General features: G+C 27.0%; 1 protein-coding gene across 2 annotated transcripts; it reads right to left on the bottom strand.

Moving 5' to 3' along the window:
- Positions 1–11,805: 11,805 nt before the first annotated feature.
- On the bottom strand, positions 11,806–18,052 carry LOC113556495 (septin-2). Of its 2 annotated transcripts, XM_026961464.1 has the most exons (10): positions 18,034–18,052; positions 17,846–17,972; positions 17,638–17,767; positions 17,419–17,561; positions 16,553–16,746; positions 16,011–16,122; positions 14,568–14,760; positions 14,333–14,460; positions 14,090–14,263; positions 11,915–12,085 (listed from the first exon to the last, which is right to left on the bottom strand). In XM_026961464.1, the coding sequence occupies exons 2-10, from the start codon at positions 17,870–17,872 to the stop codon at positions 11,915–11,917; spliced, it is 1,272 nt and encodes a 423-aa protein (XP_026817265.1). In that variant the 5' UTR covers positions 17,873–17,972; positions 18,034–18,052. The 2 variants fall into 2 exon arrangements, with proteins under 2 accessions (XP_026817266.1, XP_026817265.1); XM_026961465.2 differs by lacking the exon at positions 18,034–18,052 and having other exon boundaries at positions 11,806–12,085; positions 17,846–17,872.
- Between the last annotated feature and the right edge of the window lie 2,808 nt (positions 18,053–20,860).

Here is a 20,860-nt window from a genome sequence, read left to right as displayed (position 1 = left end):
ACATTTGAAACCTTAATATGTTATATCAATCGATAAAAATAAAATGTATTTAAAATATTTAGTTGAACATCCACTTAAAATGGATTTTAATATATACACATTACACATATACAATACTGATAAAATATTATTATTAATACAGTATTATGTATAACGGTCACAGAGCATCACAATATTTTTACATACGTGATCAACATGCTGCAGCATCCATGGAAGTACCAAGACTATCAAGTACTATATAGGTACTATACTAGTATAATATTTGATTTTAACTTGTATAAATAACATACACACACATATATATATATACACTTATATATGTATTATTATGTATTCAGTCACACGCGTATAATGCCGGGTAAATACTAGATACGCGGTCCAGAGACACGACCAGTCGACCTTCGAAAGCGCCCCGGACGACGCAGTTCGAAGACATTATAAATATAATATACCTACCTACGTGAATCGGGTAAAACATACTTCGATTATGTTCACTGTAAGTATATAATACGACCACGCACTACTTTTGCTTACGTGGACCATGAAAACGATAAAAAAATTATAGAACCATAATAGCAAAACAATGTTTACAAAACAAACAATCCTGAAAATTTAAAATATTTATGCATAATATACGATGGTATTGGTGATAAATTTATTATATTTCTTACAAATATTACAATATAAGTATGTATAAATATTATATTAAGCCACCTAAGCATATTTACCTGTACATTTTTTTAAAAAACTTATTGTACTTCTCGTGTTGACTAATTCAATCGTATAAATCACTATTGTAAAATGTTGGTGATAAGCAGCAAATAGTGATGATAGAGAGAGTAGATCCGCCAAATAACATTATCGTGCAGATTAGATTGTGATTCGATAGATATTATCAACAATATGTATCTCAATAATAAATACGAGCATGCACTCGTAAATAAAAATTATAATCGGTGCAATTTGATTTTTAACAATTTGTGATGAAAAATATAAAAATGTATTACAAATATTCGCTAATTAAATGTATTTTATTTAGACAATATATCTATTTTATTTCATATTTACACATAAACCACTCTTGCCGATACATATAATATATTATTATAATATTATACGCTGTTTTTCTGTATGTATAATAATATAGTCTATGTGTTTAAACATACACAAACTTATATTTAACGTTGAAAGTCAATTGTCCTAATAATTCGGGGGTGGTGGGGAGTTGGTGAGTTTGGTGTAGGTGTCATAATACCCCTCTCAATGATATTTATTTTAGTACGTAGGTGGCATTTATCATTGAAACTATACATATTGCAAAATAAACGTTCGTTAATATAAACATTATTTTCCTAATTTTATAATGAATATATTATACACAAACACAACAATTTTTTGAAAGATATAGGTACCTATGTATAAATATATTATAGAAAGTGATTTTTTAACGGTTAACTTTCATTATTTCGAAAAGTATTAACGGTTTTGAAAATATTTATTTACATAATTTAGTCTGCAAATTGTTGAAAAAAGATAAATCATTTACTATTTTTTATCTTAGTGGTTTTTCAAATTTTAACGTTTTTAACAGCATACATTTTTCTTTTATATTATACCATTTATACCCAACTAAAATATTGTTCTGATAATATAAATTTATAAAATTAAAATTTTGAACAGCAATTAATTACCTAATCATAAAATATAATCATTATATTATCATAAAGTATTTAAAATTTAAATTAGCGGATTATGTTTGGAGCAGATAGTGATATCCCACAAAATATTGTTTTACTACTACTCTCAGTCTAGTATCATACACATGTGCATTTAAATAAGTAAGTTGTTGAATACATAAAACATGCAAAATCGTTATTTTGAAATATGTTATCTATATTTGAAAAAAAATTTATGTTCTAGTATTTAGTACATAAATAATCTAATTAACAAATCATAAGCACATAATTTATAATTCATATTGAACTGATAGACGCGCTTCCCAACAATAAGATGAAAGCACGTAATGTAATTAATAATTATTATGTTTTTGCACTTCTATAAAATGTAGAAACAACAGTGTCTTGAAGTTCACATACTTAGTGCTCTTACAACGCCCACGATATTGTATAAAATATATTATACTATACGAAATAATATTGCGATACGGTATAAGCGTTTGTGTATAATGCATTATGCGTGCATAACGCCATACCATTGTGTAATAACGTACTATTATTATCGCGTATAAAATTTGGATTATTTTATTAAATATTTGATGTATCATGTATGTTTGTGCGTAGCGTGGAACGAGATCTTCTTGGCTTTCTCGGGAAAAAAAATGTGCGCATCAGCGTATTAAACCAGTTTCGGAATTCGCCGCGTTCCCGAGGTACCTACGCCTACAATCTACAACCTACACACACAAACACAAAAATACAATAATAAGTAATAACCGAATGGAGCAAAAAAAATAACCGACGTGTATAAATACGGCAGGTGCAGAAACCGCTCATAAGATACGGGGGAAGGCCGGAGGGATATACTCGCGCTGCTGCGACAACAGGGTGCGTGTATTATACAATTTACGAGTTACAACGTTATATTATATACACATCACGCCATACACCTTGCCCCCCTTGGAATTCAGCATTTGGAATTCGTCGACATACGATACAATGAACGTGACCGAATGTCCTCGTACTCTCATCATAGCCCCTGAAACAAGTTTTTTCGAGCAAGAATAATCGATGGAAAATACTCAGAGTTTTCAAACGAAAATTAGATTTTCAAACAGTTTTCAATAGTAAGTAATAAGTGCAATGTGCATACTTTTTTCTTCGATAAATTATACTACTAGCTGACTAAAACGTTGTTTTCGACAGTCGACACGTCATGCCATTATTTTTCCTGCAGTATTTTTCAATCATATTGATGTTTAACCCTGCATAGGTCGCACGGATTACAATCTGATATATTGTAAAACCAATGGAATTATTTCATCTTTTCAGTACCTTCGAATGACATATTGCCTATTATAATTAGTTCGTTTTCAAATAAGGGTTGCAGGAGTTGTCGTTGTTATCGGAGTTCAAAGTTTGTTGGATTACCATTGTATGCCGCGCGATTTTTCACGCACGTTTATTTTTTAGGTTATTTTTTAATCATAATTATTAAAAAACAAAAGTACAAGGAAATCATGTGTATATTGTTTTATATGAATGTGTCAAGATCATTTGAAATACATTTGAATTGGGTGTTGTGCATCAAGAACAGAGTGAGGAATCAACTTAAAATAATTAAATTCAATAAAAATGTATTTTTTTTATGATTAAAAGATTTAAAATGTAAAAAGTTATAAAGTACTCTTGTTTTTTTGTAATTTTTTTTATAGAGAGATAAGGTATATGTAAAATAGTTAAATATTAATATGTTTATACAGGAATATTATAAGAATTTAATTACATTGAATAGCATTACAATTTAAAAAAACAAATTCTAATAAATTATTATTTATTCTCATTAAGTTAAAATTCATATTCTAAAGTAAAAATATAAATTTTTTATTCATCTCACTATATTTGTCAGTATGTACTTAATTTATAACTATAATTTAAATTTTCAATATTAATTTAGAACCTATCAAAAAAAAAAAAAACAAAAAAAAAATGGATTACAATTGTAATCCACGTGACTACAGACGTTCTATTAAGGTACGCGACCTACGCAGGGTTAATAACAGTATAACGTATATGTAATATTGTACATTATTGTTTAAATGTTGCTGTGCAGTCTACAACAGGTTAACGCGTATCATATATATATATATATATTCGATCCTGTCCCCGCTGTGTACCGCCGAGATGTCGAGCGGATAGAGATAGAGAGTGAATGAGTGAGTAAGAGGAGACGGACAAACAGAAAATAACTCGTACCTGAGACGATGTCGACGACTAACCGGGAGACTCGACGACCCAAGGTCGGATGATCATCTCCGGGTGGGTGTGCTTACACGCGTATAAGATACTTAAATAGTTTTCTTCTCTTTTATACTTATTATATACGTACATATGTAGGTACACACATACACACAGTTTATATACAAAACCCATCAATCATCCCGATTGTCGGCCGCTACGTCCGTGGTCTACAAACCCTATAAATAGTATATATACGTTTTCTCTCCCGTCACGGTGCACTTGCATCTACAATAACATCATCACGTGATTACAGGTACAACAGCGTATCCGAAAAATATACGCGATAACTAACGTTAGCTATAGGTAAGCGCGCGTTTAGGATTTTTTTCGGGAGAGAGCTAAAAAATTATTCTACTTTCCTTACACATTACACACAAAAAGGAAAACATTACTACTAATTTGAATAATAATTTTTTTTTTAATATCAACATTATCATTGTAAATTGTAATATATTTGTGACAAAACAATATTCAATGTTTAATCTAATACAAAAGATATTATGTATTTTTTGTAGGTTGAAGCTTTAACCCTTCCCCCTCCCGGGGTAGAACCACTAGGTATAGCCGGTATAGGTAAGGTATACGTTTAGGTATCACATGTCACGTGTGTTTAGCGCGATCCAGCCTCAGAATTACGCAGAAAAAACGATAAAAACTTCTAAGTTCTAACACATTTTATTTCATTAATGTAAAATAATGTATTTTCCTAAAATATGTGTTAAACATTAACATACGTAACTATATAAGTGTGTTCTACTGTCTATAATTTTATTCATAATTCGTAAGTACAAAAATAAATAAACTATTAAACCAGCCTATAATAGTAAAGTTGGTGAAAATATTTTTTTCGAAATTACAACGATAAAAACAAAATTTCTTACTAATACGGCGAAATACAGTGGTCCCCAAACATTTCCCACTAACCCGTGCAGTAAATAATTTTGACCACCTACCACTGAAATAAGTCAAATAATAATAGTTTCACAAACATCTAACTTGTAAATTTATTTAGCCATTTATAACTTGAAGCAATATTTTTTTATTACAACTTATAGATATCTAAATGTTATACGTCATTGTGCATGCCATAATTAATAAAACTCGCCTACCACCACTGTGCCCTCGTGCAATTGCACTATCTACTAAGTAAACGACGTGGGCACTACTGGACAAATACAATTTTAACTGATAACTCAAGAGAAAATAATATGATATACATTCAGTAAAACGGAATTATTTTTAATGTTATTATTATTATATGAGTAAACCGTATAAGGGTAGGTCAAAAAAAACTGTTGAACGATGACAATAATAAACAAAAAATTAATAAAAGACAGACTCGGACCACAATAACAATTTAAAAAAAAAAAAAATATTCGTGTACATAATACTAAGGCGAGGCAGAGCGCACTTCGTCCTGCAGGACACGTAATCCCGACTGTCTAGCCGGTTATAATCACTACACTGCACCCACAGTAGACAAATGCTCCATGGTCCCAACAAAATAACGCATACAGGTTTTTCTTTAAACAAAATATTAATATATATAGGCACAGACGTGAGACAGATATCACTGCAGCTAGACTGCAGTACAGTATTAAAACATATGTGCGACACGTTCGACTGATTGGGACGGTTCCTTGTCGTCATCATGATATATTGTCATCAAATACGCGCCCAAAATATTATTATATGATCTCAAAAAGGAAGAGAAATAGTTTAGTTCAATCGTTTCGATTCAGCTGCAGTAGCCACTGGCGAGCGTATATATAGGTTTTACGGTTTGGTACTGAATCTTATAATAATTATAACATAATCTACAGAAAAAACGTTATTACAAGGTACCCGTCCAACAACCGTAAACGGCGTTGATTCATTTCTATATTTTTCAAAAAAAATTTTTTTACCTACAAGTAAATTGTGTCGTTACTCATTACGTTATTATATTATTATTATTAAAATACCAAGCGACATTTGTATAAGAAATATAATTTACTCAATTCTATTATTTCAGTGGTTTGAAAAAAATTAATTTCAAGAACTTTATTGTTATGCTTACGTCTTATTATAATTGTGTCTTCACTCCTCATATTACATTTACAATTAACTCAGAAATCTCATAAACTCATTGGCAAAAAATTTTAAAATGTTAAAAATATTATTTCTTTTTTACTTATTATTATCTCGGGTATCAATTGAATTTCATTCATCAACAAAAGTTTTCAAGTAAAAAGTAGCTCAAGTAACTAGTGAATAAATTGACAACTATAGACACTCAAACTCGGCTCTTAACAACTTTTCTATGTTAAGAAAATATAGCACATCCCCCCTTCTATTGTTTTCCAATTCAAGCACTGGTGCTTAGTAATTATTAGTGCCAACATCATAAAACCAACTTGGGGTTTAGACAATTTTATCAAAAAGTAATTAATTTGGTGCCAGAGTACTATACTATCTATAAACTCGAACAAAGTTTACCTAACGAATCGAATATCACTTTAATATAACTGCATAAACAGTATTATTATTTTGGAATAAAAATTTACATTTTTCCTACTTACCTGACTAAGACATTTTATGAAGTCGAAATAGTAAAAAATTGTTGAAAGACGCTGGGAATCGTCCAGTAGTCGTAGCATGTTCCCCATGAAAGATTTTTTTAAATAAAAATAATTTGTAAGTAGGTATCAGTTTATATATATTTTTGTAGCTATTACTTAAAAAATGTAGGTCCAATGATACATCAGTTTTATACTACCATTACTACCTTAAAATAACGGTTCTTCATAATGATGAATGAGGTACCATTTTACCAATGTTATCAATGTTATCATAATCTTACCAAGGAAAAGGTTCCCAAAGTGGTCTATCTCGACTCCCGGGGGTTGATTTTGGCATGCAAGGAGTCTATGTCAACGAAAAAGAAAATTGAGAGTGCATGAGGTGTAATCAAAGTTTTTTTACCGGACTGTTTTCTTACCCCCGTCCGGGTAAGTTTATATATTTTTTTCTTGGGGTATTGCCACATGGGGGTGAACTGTTTGCACAATACTTACCCCCGTGTGTACATTGTTTGTTGAACAAAATAATTCAAATTACATTCAATACGGGTAGGTATTTATATATTAATTATTACTAGTATACTTGCGTCTTGCACTTGGACTGCAGTGCGCAAGACTAAGAGCGATGATATTTTAAAATTCAAAATAGTCTGGGCGATGTGGCAGACTGCAGTGTGGGCTAAACCATCAAAACCTAAAACATGTCGAATAAAATCAAAATAGACGATATTCTCATCTGTTATTAACTCGGAGACTACTATTATTACCTATACCTACAATTTGGACACGCGACTATTTGAGCGGTGTGTATCAATGCCTTATAATATAACGTATTATGACTGTCCAAGATTAAAGCATGTGATATTCTCGACACGCTAGGCTTGAGACGAGTCGAAAACATTTTTAAATAATGAGGTTTTCTTAACCTTCGGCAGCTTCATCACGACATACCACGGCATGTGCCAACGCTCTGCTATAGGAATGTATATATTCCAAACAAATATAATACACAATATTGAATATATATGTTATATACATATATAGTCATATAGGTAATCGAGTAATAATTAATATACGGTCAACCATATTTTTTTTCGATGACCCACCTCCCGTGGAGCAAATAACATTTTAAATTGAACGAACACCGTATGCGCACGTAACTTATATGGTTAAAACTAGTCACAGTCTATAGCGTTTATATTCATAACGTTTTACATAAAAGTACGGAACAAAATAATAATAAAACTATTTAAGCTTTTTTTTAAAAAAGATAAGTCTAGTTTTTACTTTACAATATATCAGCTATATAGTACTCTCAGTACTCACTTACTCAAGCCCAGATTTAGGAAAGCGCCATGGTCTTTGGGCCACTAGACTTGATATTTTTTACACCATACATTTATAAATTATAATATTGTAATTTATTACTTATTAGGTACATATTTTGTATATAAAATAAAATAGTAAATAACTTCACTTCAATTATTAATACGAATAAAAAATATTTAGATCTTAAAAATTAAACACTTCGTATCACCTACTTAATTTCCTTCATGGGATTTAATATGATTTTTAATTGAATGAGAAATGTATACAATTAAGTACAAACATTTGTTTTAGCAAAAGCTAGAAAATAATTTTAAATTGAATACTTAATAAGTACCTAGACAATTTATTTTAATTTAATCTTGAAGCCTCAAGTCTCTATAAAATTTAACTATGGTGGCTAAGAAATCATAATCCGGGCTTGTCTACTGGTCTGTTCTAAAACTGCTAATAAATAATCTAAATTCTAAACTATTTTATACAGTGTGCTAATTTATTTCTTCACACAGCCGCGTAGGTACTAGGTATACACCTTAAATATAACATATGTAGGTAAATATAAATTTCTATAGAGTGTAAACATACATAGATTCTTAGTCTCGCAGAAAATATAATATTTTAATTCGATATCGTTTCTGTACGTATGTAGTTAATATTCTGTTCGTGATTTATTTAATCTCAATCAATTATGTATAATATATGATTTATTACGTGGTGGTATCACTGATATCTATATAATATTTATGTTATAACAGTATGCAATCTATTTATAATTTATTTATTAACTAAAATTGCATAGTTGTATAATGTATAGACTACAAACCCAATAACCTTTGTAAATATGTATTAAAGGACATGTGAAAGTTAACAATAACCAATCGTTTCGTTTCGATAAAAAAATTTAAAGAATTCAGACGTCACCATTCTACATACAATTTTGATTCGAGGAAGTATCCCGATTTTATTATACTTGGTAAAAAAAAAAGTTGTTGTAGTACTCACGTATTTCAGCAAATTTATTTTAAAGTTTAGTTTAACCTACCTAACCCACGCGTGTGTAAAGATAATATTATTATTAAAATGTGTAAAGTTACAGATGAATTTATTACCCTTGACTTTTTTTCACGAGTTACCTATTCTGTTTATTTCTTATGAAAAATATTATTTTTCCATTTTTAACTACGAGGTTTTCGCTCATGATGTTAACTGCGTAGGCATCATGGTATATGCACGACTTTTTCTGAAAATATAATTAGATAAATTTTAGAACAATAATTTGTAACAAACCTTGACCGATTTATTGATTAAATCGTTATTTTCTGTGTACATGGATATTTACGTGTAAGTATAATAGGTACATATCTAATTTAAATATTTCAATTAATACTATTTAATATTTGGTATTTTAATTTATAAATTATTATATTGTGACTTTTCAGTCTTTCAGATTATCATACATTTATACATCAGGGACGACATCACGGGTGGACAAAACACTGTTTAAAGTCAAGTTCATTCAAGTAGTAATGTGACGTACTATGTACACTTTTTCTAGGTCAATATTTCAAAAACTGAACAACCACACCTATCTTATAGTTATATCTAACTATAAATTATTGAAAATAATATTTATGATATAATCACTAACATTTCGTCAATTTCTTAAATGGAATATAAAAAAAAATTACTAGTGGAAATGCGAAATATAAATTTATGAAGACAAGTGATTACTATTTTAATATACACATCTACAGTGGCATATCAAGTTATTTTTTTCGGCGGAGGGGGGATTATTAAAAACATTTTTATTCATGAAACGAAAAACTAGTTTTAATTCTACATACACTAGGTACACTGTACTGGACATAGTATTATTAATTTTTATTATTTGTGTAAACGGTTAATTGTAATAACAATTTATTCTTTTTTCAAACTAAGTTTTAGTATTTTTTTTAATTTCGAAGAAATTTCAGGAGTTATAACGCCTTAATCCCCCTCCTGGATACACTAATGCACATTTATATTATAGTCTAAAATCACAAACAACTAATTTCAAAATTAGTATTATTAAGGTGTTAATGGTATTACTATAATGACATTTTAAATAGATATTACGTTCAAAAATATTTTATACAGCAAATCGAGTTTTTATTACCACATTGATATAAAAGGAAATACCTATAGGCCTTAATGCAATTATATATTACTTTTCATAAAAAAACACTGATTAAATTTTTATTTGGTTTTTTAAAATCGTACAAGACTTAATTCGTCGAAATGTTGCAATTTGACTATTTTGTCAAGCAGCCACACTTTAATAATAACATTGATTATATAAACCATAATAGGTATATATTATCAATCAAGAAAAAATTATTCAATGGATGATTTTTAATTTTTTCTCAGTTCTTATTCTTCTTGGTTTCAGCACACATGTCAATATCGTTCTGGTACAATATCTAAACTAAACCATTAATCTTTTAATCTAGTGGTCGGCAACCTGTTTGTACTCCCGAGCCATACAAAAACAAAAATGTTATATTCTTAGTTTTTACTAAGAAAAAAAATACTGTCTTAAATTTCAAAATATATATATAAAAAAAAAATTCTTCGTCGTTCTATAATTTAAATTGGCCTGTAAACAGCCGGTTGCCGACCACTGTTTAATCAGTAAATCATATTACTATTTACACACATTGATGTTATATTAAAAACCGTCAAGTTGCTACATCCAAATCAGTTAACAACACATTAGTTGGCCACAGTGTTTGTTTGCAAATTAATTTATGCATATAGTCTGAAAGCTAATAATAATTAATTTATACGGTATCTGTATGAGGCCGATAAGCAATAATGATCTATATTGTTAGGTATTCATAAAAAATGTATCAAAGTCACCCTAGAAGAAGTCTATAAATAAACAAAATACAAATTGTATTAGTATACAATATTTTTATATGAAATAGGATAAAAAAAAAGGACAAGCACATATTATTTAGTAAAATATAGGCCACAGATTTGACATATACAACATAAAAGTTTATCATTCAAAATAAACTGCTGAGAATAAATAGTACATTGGTAAAAGGATAAATAAAATATTTAATATACAAAATCCAATTATTATGTATATAAATGCAAATATTTTATCTACTAGGTAGATACAAAAGTAAAAAATTTAATTTAATACCAAATTACTCAATTATAATCTTACTTTTCCCGTTCAAACAATACTAAGGTTAAGACAAACATTTGAAGAAAAAATTTACAAAAAAAAATCGTTACACAACCTTAAAAAAACTCAATTATATATAGTATATAAAAAAAAAAACTGTAAATATTATTATTTAAAACTTATTCTATGTAAAACTATTTCATAATATGTTGAATAAAATATTTAGAAAGACAAACATGTACTATATTTCATGGATGCATTTAAAATTTGGCACAAACAAAAGTAATTGTGATGTCAACTATATTTGTTATCATAAGAGTAAAAAAAATAATGTTATACAAATTATAAGCCATAGATTTTGATTGATTGGTATTTATAAAGGTAAAAATAATAAAATAAAGGAATACAAAAATAATTAGATATAGCCATGGGTGAATTATAATAAATAACCTCTATTAATAAATTAATAAAAGAAATAGCATAAATTAAGAATTTAATACAATAATAGAATGTAACAATATTATATACTTTTTCTGAATAAGATATTATTCTAGCAAATTGTAATAACTATAAAATAATTGAGAATTTTTTAGACATACATTAAATTTTATACTATTGGAATGTTGAAATGTAATTTTTATTCCAAAAATCTACAGTTTATTTATTTATTATATCATTATTATTAATTAATCACATTGATTATTCTCACACAAGATAGTAAATATAAATTTATTACTCAGTATCTATTGATAAAATAGATAATTGAATAAGTTTATAGTCTAATAAATAAAAGTAAAATAGTTTATGATAATATATATGATCATTTCATAAAGTACAAATAATATTAGTTAACCATATTCGTTTTAAGAGAATATTTATTTTTTTTTACTCTTGCCTAAAGTTAGAGTATGATGTCCCATGCTAGAGTATTGCTGCTTCCTTTTGCTGAACTCCATTAGATCATCTTCATACTTTCTTCTCTGTTCTTCCAACCTTTTCTTTTGCTCATCTTGGTCACGTTTTAGTTTATCAAATTTGGCATGTAACTGCAATTCATATGATGTTTATACAGAAATACATTTTTTACAAATTTTGCAATTTACATAACGACATAAGTATAATATGATAAATATTTTTTTACTGACAACATAACATAGTTGGTTATTAAAAAGTTATAATGTTTATAATTTTATCTACCAAAATATATTTCTTTCATAATTCATTAAAATATCATTAGAAAACAAATAGATAAAACAATTTTTTTTAACAAAAACATTAAATATTGATCAGAGATAAATAATGCATGCAATTGTACTTATTTAATTAAAGTTTGATATAATTTAAGCTAAGGCACCCTTCTAAATATCAAGTAATAATAATTATTATTCAAGGCGCCAAGGAAGAACAATCTCAATTTAATTTATATTTAATATATTAAGTGCTTCATACAGCCATAATAATATGGTTCGTTAAAATTTAGTTACATAATAAGGAATGATGTTAAAGAAGATTCCTTGTAAAATATTAATCTAAAATTAGCATAATGCAAATTTGACAGAAAAAAGTGTTAACTTAAACATTCTTAAAATAAAAATCTTATATTATTTTGTTTATAGATTAACATGCAATTTTAAAAGGAATGTGTTTATGAAAAAACATATTAATTAATTGACGAAACAAAACTACCTAAGTTGTGTCATCTAATACTTATCACCTTTAATTTTATACTATCCAATTTATCGAAACACAGCCATATACAGTGTCAATACCCTAATCATTGACCTATATTAAATTCTTAGAATAATTCAAATTATAAAATATTTCTAATATATACTAATTTAATTTTGTCAATATACTCTTCTAACTGTAAATTCAGTTGTATAACAAACAATTAAGCCACATTTAGACATTGAAAATTCTATGAATTAATAAAATATAATGTCTAATGATTAAGAGAAAGATTAGTTAGCAACTAACATAAATGTTATTACACTAATTATTAAGCTATGAATGATGATAATTATTATTATTCTTTAAATCATGGTATAAACATGTTATATTAAACAGGTTAACCTAACCCTAACTATGTACTTAGAAATACTCTGAACAAAAAAATATATGTTAGAATTAGTAATTTAAAATGATATTTACTAATATAAATATGTATTTTTAAATGATTGACTAGTACTATTAGATTAGGTTTCCATATGTCTCAGCATCTGAAGAATTATTGAGACATAAAAATGTTCCAGATTAAATTCTATTGTTTCAAAAATATTAATTTTAATGAAATGCATAAAAAAATTAATGAATATAAATTATAAAAATATGTAAAGATCAGTGAAAACAGGTCATTTAATTTACATGCAGTTTATGTAATCTTACTTGATATTACATTAAATTTGTTTTATTTTTAATTTCCAATTTCCCGTAGTATATGATCTAAGTTAGTACTACTCTATGAACATACTATATTTTATTACATGTTAAGCAATAGAAGGATAAAATAAATAATGGATGGGTTAGAAAGTTAGAAAGATGTTCTGAATCTAGATTAGGCATAGTTGTTGTTATTATTCTCTTTTTAAATATGTACCAATTTTGAGTAATAATAGTCTGGTAGCCCTATACTAGAGTGTTGCAGTAATAGAATGTAAGTACAGAATAAATTGATTTTAAAATATTTACTGACACAATTAATTATTTATTTATTTTTTCTTTAATAAATAATGCATTTTATTTATTTTCCAATATCATTTGTATAGAATTTTTAAATTATCCATTAAATAGAATTTTGAATATTATATACTCTTCAACTAACTGATCCCTTGTATGTTTATTTATTCACATTTGGTTAAAATTTAATTAAAAAGTAATATTTTATCAAATTGATAGCATTATAACAAAAAGAAGCCAAAACTGAGGATTACATGCAATTTTGTATTGCTACAATGACATGGAAAAAACATAACAGGCTTACCCAGTATCATAAAATATATTATACCTACAACTTACATACTTGAGCATACATAATCAATATTTTAAGTTACCTCTTTTTCGGCTTCTTTCAATTCTGCTTCTTTTTCTTTTACTCTGACAACAAACATTTGTCTCATTTCATCTTCACGGTTCTGTAACTCTTGTAAATGATGACTACGTTTTGCTTCAAAAGATTCCTGGAAGCTTAGTGGTTTATTTTCGTTGTCCACATCACTAAAGCCCATCTAAAAAAAAAAAATTGATATTAAAGTTCACAAGATGCATTGAGTTATTTAATAAAATGTAAATTTTACTTGTTCCAAGCGCATTTTTCGATATAATTCATAGTGTTTATCATGAGTTTTTTCTCGCAAATCTTCCATATTAGTTCTAATTAACATCTCTCTCAACTTAACAAAATCACAATGTGATTCATTTTCAACTGTTAACATAATTTAAGTAGGTTAGTAGAATCTTAATTTACACATACAAATAAATAATATATAATAATAAATTTTAATAAATTTTAAAATTAAACTTCTTTCAAACCTTGAACTGTTCCCCATGGATACTGACGAGCGCGAACCATTTTATTTGCAACCTTGGCAAAATCTGTACTTCCAACAACTGCAAAGGGCACATGAGAATTCATGTTAGAGTTTACATCAGCTATAGTCTCATCTTCAGTTGGGCACTCATAGATTTCTACCCCATTTGATCGCAATTCGGTGATTATTTTGGTCTAAATTATGTAAATGTTTTTAAAAAATATACAATTAAAATAGTAATTTTAATTCTTAAACATTAAATCACAAATTATGTTATTCAAAAATAAAAAAAGTATGGGTTCAATATGCTATTTACTGTATGTCTAAGGCTTTAGTATAGTATCTGTCAAAATAAAGATACCTTCTAATATCTTTTGAATAATGGCTATAAAATGTACATTGAAAAATTTTACCACAAAAAAAAAATTAGCTCGTATTTTGATTCTTATAGATCATAGGTATAATGAGTTATTGCACAAGTTAAATTTGTAATTTTTGTAATAATAGTAATAATACCAAAGGTTATGACTGTAAATTATTTGTATTAAAATATCATTCAAAATAGAAGGTTATGTACATGTTTTTAAATAGAACATGATTTATTATCTAATCGCAAATGTCAATATTACATGCCAAGCATATACTAAAACTAAAAATGAAAAATATTGTAATTATGCAGATTAATTATAACAGTATAGAACACTCATAAATCTGTTAAAATGTTATCAATAAATAATTTTTATTTTCTAGTACTACTTTTTTATTAAACTTTTTTTAATTATCTAATTTAAAGTTAAAATGTAACATTTTTTTATTTATTGTTATACAAAATATGAGGAAAACTACTTTCGCATAGATTCCTTCAATATATAAACTAACTATTAGATATTTTTAAAAATATATTTTACAATAAATTTATGTCTGAATTTTAATAAATTTGGTATCCCATTGTTAAAACTCAATTTATGTTAATGTATTTTATTAATTAATTGTATGTTATTGTGTTTCATTAAAAAAAATTATTTATATCTTTTCAGTTTTATTCAAAGATTTATAAAATAATAATTAAAATAAATTATCAACTGATTTTGTTCACTTTTCTTAAGAATTTTAACTCAAAATGTAAAAAATGTAGTAAATGTATGCGAGTGACTCATTTTTGACGTATTGAGATGAATGTGGACAAAGTAAATTTTCAAGTGAACTCTCCAAACACTGATTAAAATAAAATTAAAAGTTAATAAAAATAATAAAGATTGAGATAAGTAAAAAAATATTTTGTAAGCAATATATAATATGTGATATCATAAAAAAATAGAAATACTACATTATTAAGATAATATAATTTTCATCAGTAAATATCATATTAAACCAACATAAAATCATCATATAAAAGTTAACTACAGTAGATAGCATTGAGAATATTGTAATAAAAATAGTTTACCTTAAACTTTTGTAATTCAGACTTAGATATAGTATCTGCTTTGGCAATTATTGGAATCACATTTACCTTAGTATCAAGTTTTTTCATACATACTAAATCAATTGATTTTAATCTATAAAAACAAGATGATAATAATCAAAATTAAATTGTTTACAAAATTAATTTATACTAAATGATCAATTTATTGAATTACTTTTAATCATCAATATTTCCAAAAGAGAATGAAATTAAAAATATCAATAAAAAATGTAAATTTAATCATGATAAAATAATAATAAAAACCCTCAATTAAATATTGTATACACTTTTATCTGAGAGAAAATGATTACACACAAAACAAAATGCAATGTACCCAGTAATAACTACCCATCTCCTACTCTTCATATAAGCGAAGTAACTACATTTTTTTGGCAAATAAGAGTATAGATAACAGGTAATTATAAATTAAATATTGTATTATTGATAGTTGACACGTGTAACTTAAAATAGTATATATTACTTAATTAAAGCAAAATACATTTTAAGTAAAGATTATAACATACCCATGTCCTGTAGGACAGATGAAATACAAACAGGTATGAACTCTAGTGTCATGATATGTCGACAACAAACGTTTTACTTTCAGTTCTTCTTGTAAATAATATTCAAATTGTGTATCGATATAGTCTACAATAGATTTGAAGCTGTCTTCTTTGTTTATTTGATCACCATAACCAACTGTCTCAACAAGCGTTAACTAAATAAATAGAATACAATTAAAAAATCATTAGTAATAAATAATAATATGAGTTAATTATTGTTTTTTTTTTATTTGATACATTTGACATAAGAGAGGATCATTAGTATTACATTTATTAACATTAGATAATTTGCTTGATTACAGTTTATTAAAATTTACTTAATTAACAACAATATTTTTTTCGTTTAATTATTATAAATGAAAACCTTAAATAGTTTTCATATCATTAAAATTTAATGACTGTTATGAGTTGATGAGATAGTATTATTTATTCCTATTTTCTCATATTTTGGTCGTTTTAAACAGTTTGTAGTTTTTAGTTTGTCCATTTCTGCATCAATTGTACTCTTTTATTATGCTAACTAGACAACATTGAGAAACTTAGTATACTATCTACAATTTTGTTTATACCTAAAACTCTTTTTAGTTTGGTAAACATTCACATTTTAAAACCATTTCAGATAGACAAACCATATATCAAAAAGTAATCCTAAACAAAACTTAAATTGAAGCCCACATATATATTTTTTATTAATAATATAACAAAAATATTTTAGTAAATAGGTAGCTAATAATCAAATGTGTTATGACTTATGAAATCAGTATATATCTATATAGGTGTCTAATAAGTATAATTGGTTTATGAATAGTAATATTCCAAATATATACCTTAAGTTGAACATTACTCTCTTGCAATTCATAAGTGTGAGCCTTGAGTTTCACGTTTGGCAAACTGTGTGTGGACGGGGTAGATTCGAAATTGGTATTAAATAGAGAATCCATAAGTGTTGATTTTCCTAGACCCGTTTCACCTGAAAACATAACAAAAAAAATGGTGTCAGATTTTAATTCAGTCTGTCCACCTGAGAGTAGATTATTCAAACTCACCGATGCACAATATGTTGAACACGAAGCCGTTTTGCGCAGACTTGTGCGTTAACTGGTCGGGCATGCTGTCAAAACCTACATGTCCGTTCAGGTTGAGGGTGCGCATTGTCGACTTGTTGGTCTCGTCCACCTGTAACACAATGTTGTAAAATAAAATACTCTGTGTCACTGAATGGGCAACATTAAAAAATCTCAGAAGAACACATACCTTCGGTCTGTTCATCACTGCGGCCATGATTCCAAGGAAACTGCGAGTATCCGCTTTAAAACGATAAACGTCTGTTGTCACAACAACGCGATTCTTGTGACTTGTGGAACAATTTATTCGACAACGCCTATTAATTAAATTTATAATTCATATAAAGCAATGTTTACTGTTTTAAATGTTATTTTTACTTTTTTTTTTTTTTATCGTCGAATTCCGTCTTGATAGCGTTTGCGATGACTCATTCTCATTGGATGACTAGTCGAACGCCGTTTTTATCACACGCACTCTCTTGCGTTGCCGCACATAATCGACCGGCAGATAGCGTGCCGGTACAGCCGCCATCTATTATTCATACAATTCATTTTCTCATCTATACCCACAATATTGTTATTCTCAATTCTCATTATATTACGCGTTGTTGTACAGTATTATAAAGTACTAACCACTACAATAATACGTCAATCGTCCACGATCTATCAAAGATTCGTTTGAGGGTATTCATTAATAAAATAAAAATTACGATCACATTCACCTGTTTTCTATCCGCGTTCATCATAGCTTATTACGGTCCAGTGTACATCCGTTCATCAATTCGTGGTTTAGATTTCAGTTGTTGTGACATACTAACATTGTGTACACACATAAAAGGTCTCTTTTCATTGCTGTTCCGAAACGATTTATTTGTCTTCAAAAATATTAACTGGATTTTACAATAGACAATAACACTACTGTCTACTAGGAAATTTTCATCAAAAATATTAAGATGTACCTACATAGTAAGTTATTTATGTTATTAATTATTATCAAGTTAACTATTATTACACATTTTATCACATATTTCGAAATAACGTCAACTTATACAAAACGATTTCTTAGGTCGCTAATTAATAGTTACATGTTACTGTTACATATCGCTTTAAATCTTTAATATAACACATAGAAATAGTCGTGTTTGTTATATTTAATCGTTTCGTAGTACGAATACAATCGACAATGTGTGTAGAAAAAATTATAGAATCAATTAAATTGTTTTTGTTAATTATTGTTATACCTATTCATTCCGGTTGACGGCCGTATCAAACAAGAATATAATATAATATATACAGATAGTTGTTCAATCGTGAACCACTCAGCATAATATCGCATCTATTTCAGCCGTGTGTTGTACGAATTTAATTTTTAACTTCAATTGTCAGAACCGTGTATTTAAGTATACTCTTGTAAGAACTTAAAAATTAAATTAAAATCGTACAATGCTCGGACAGTCGGACAAGATATTGTAAGGTTTCAGGTTTGTGGTAAAAAAATAAATAAATATTGTCCTGTACACAGCGTTTCACATTATACGGAAAATAATAATAATATTGTGCGTAATATCGTTTCAAATAATGAAATAAATTTGCATATTATAAATAAATAATATATATAACCATGTATGGGTACACATCAGTACTACACAACGACATGACCGTTGTTATTAATTATTTTTACCAAACGACAATATTATTAAAAAAAAAAAAAAAAACCAATAACAAATTAAAATAAAAGTGATGTACGATCATCATATACCTACGCATAAATATAGTATTTTTATTCTGATAATTTAGTAAAATTATAACTTATAAGCTACTAACTACCCAGTCATATTTTTCTTGTCATATACGTCTATTTATAAATATTAATTCACAATTGTGATGACTGATGAATTACATACCAGGAGTAATAAAGGCTTTTTAATTATTTATTTGTAATTTTTTTAATAAAAATTTTACAATACCGCGAAAGGCATAATTTTCTAACATATTTTTTTACAATTTTATTTTATTTCTAATTTTAATAATTAATTCAGAATTAAAAACCTACCGGAAAATACTACCTACTTACTTTGAAATTTTTTTTGAAAAATGTATAATGTATACTTATAATGTTACCTTCAACCTTTGTAAAATTCAAGTCCATAAAAGAACTATAACATTTTTTGGTATTTTTCAGCTTAAAAAAGTTTTTAGAAGAAATTAGGAAAGGTTACATCATAAGAACCTGCTGCTCCTCTCAGAATGTGTATAAACTGGAACCACATAATATATAGTATATATTATGTACTCGTAACTATAAATCAAAATAACAGCAATATTAGTTATTAAAAATATTGCCTATCGTAAATTTTAGTTATTATTCAAATCGAATCCAGAGTTCAGAAAACGTCGTATTTTCCCTGCACATTTTAATGGTTTAGTTTGTTAGTCTGTGGGTGTGGGTGTGCGTGTCAAAGCTATAGTATAAACAAAAAAAATAAGCTGAACAATACAATTAATTTGACGGACAGGTTTAAGTCTCTTTACATTAATTACGTTTATTATATATTTATATACCCATGCAAAAAATAATAACTCTTAACTCTCCTTTAAATTTTAGTCGGTAAATTAATTTAATTTACTTAATTAATTATATTTTTTTGACCATTAATTCTAGTAATTTTACAATATATTTATATGTATACAGAGTGATTATTTTAAGACGTATCACTTTATTATACCTCTTTTAACATTTAAATTATTTGCGAGTAGATTTGAAATATAAAACGTTATGTTTTGCATAGTTTTCAAAATATTTATATATTTATATATACTTATATAGATACACTACTACATGGTTGGCTTGGTTGAATAGTGTTAACTTACGAATTTCAATGTTGACAAATAAAATTGTATTACTAGTTATATTATTACATAGTGTTGGTATATATACGATATATTTATAGTTAATTCTCCAACTGAATAATTTTTAAAATGTTTATCTTTAAATTATTAAAATGTTAATTAATTTAGTAATAGTCGTTGTACGTCAAAAGCATTGATATGTTTTACCAATATAATAAATATTAATATTATAAATTGTCATTATTATTTATTACAAATTATCATCTGATAAGTTCATTATATTATCATAATGCAGTATAAAAAAAACTCGTCGAATAACAATCATACTTACTGCAAACAAAGTATAATTTTTACT

Source organism: Rhopalosiphum maidis, chromosome 1 (genome assembly GCF_003676215.2).
Source record: "Rhopalosiphum maidis isolate BTI-1 chromosome 1, ASM367621v3, whole genome shotgun sequence".
NCBI classification, from domain to species: domain Eukaryota; kingdom Metazoa; phylum Arthropoda; class Insecta; order Hemiptera; family Aphididae; genus Rhopalosiphum; species Rhopalosiphum maidis.
Note: the sequence above shows the minus strand (reverse complement) of the source record. Positions and strands in the feature narration are given on the sequence as shown.

What these genes read in the sequence shown, in the direction of transcription:
- LOC113556495 (XM_026961464.1), bottom strand. Translation starts at nt 17,872, where the DNA reads ATGGCCGCAGTGATGAACAGACCGAAG. An exon ending in ATCTGTCCTACAGGACATGG is followed by an intron (nt 16,123 to 16,552) that starts GTATGTTATAAT and finishes TTGTTTTTATAG; the next exon opens with ATTAAAATCAATTGATTTAG. An exon ending in CTGAATTACAAAAGTTTAAG is followed by an intron (nt 14,761 to 16,010) that starts GTAAACTATTTT and finishes TACATAATTTAG; the next exon opens with ACCAAAATAATCACCGAATT.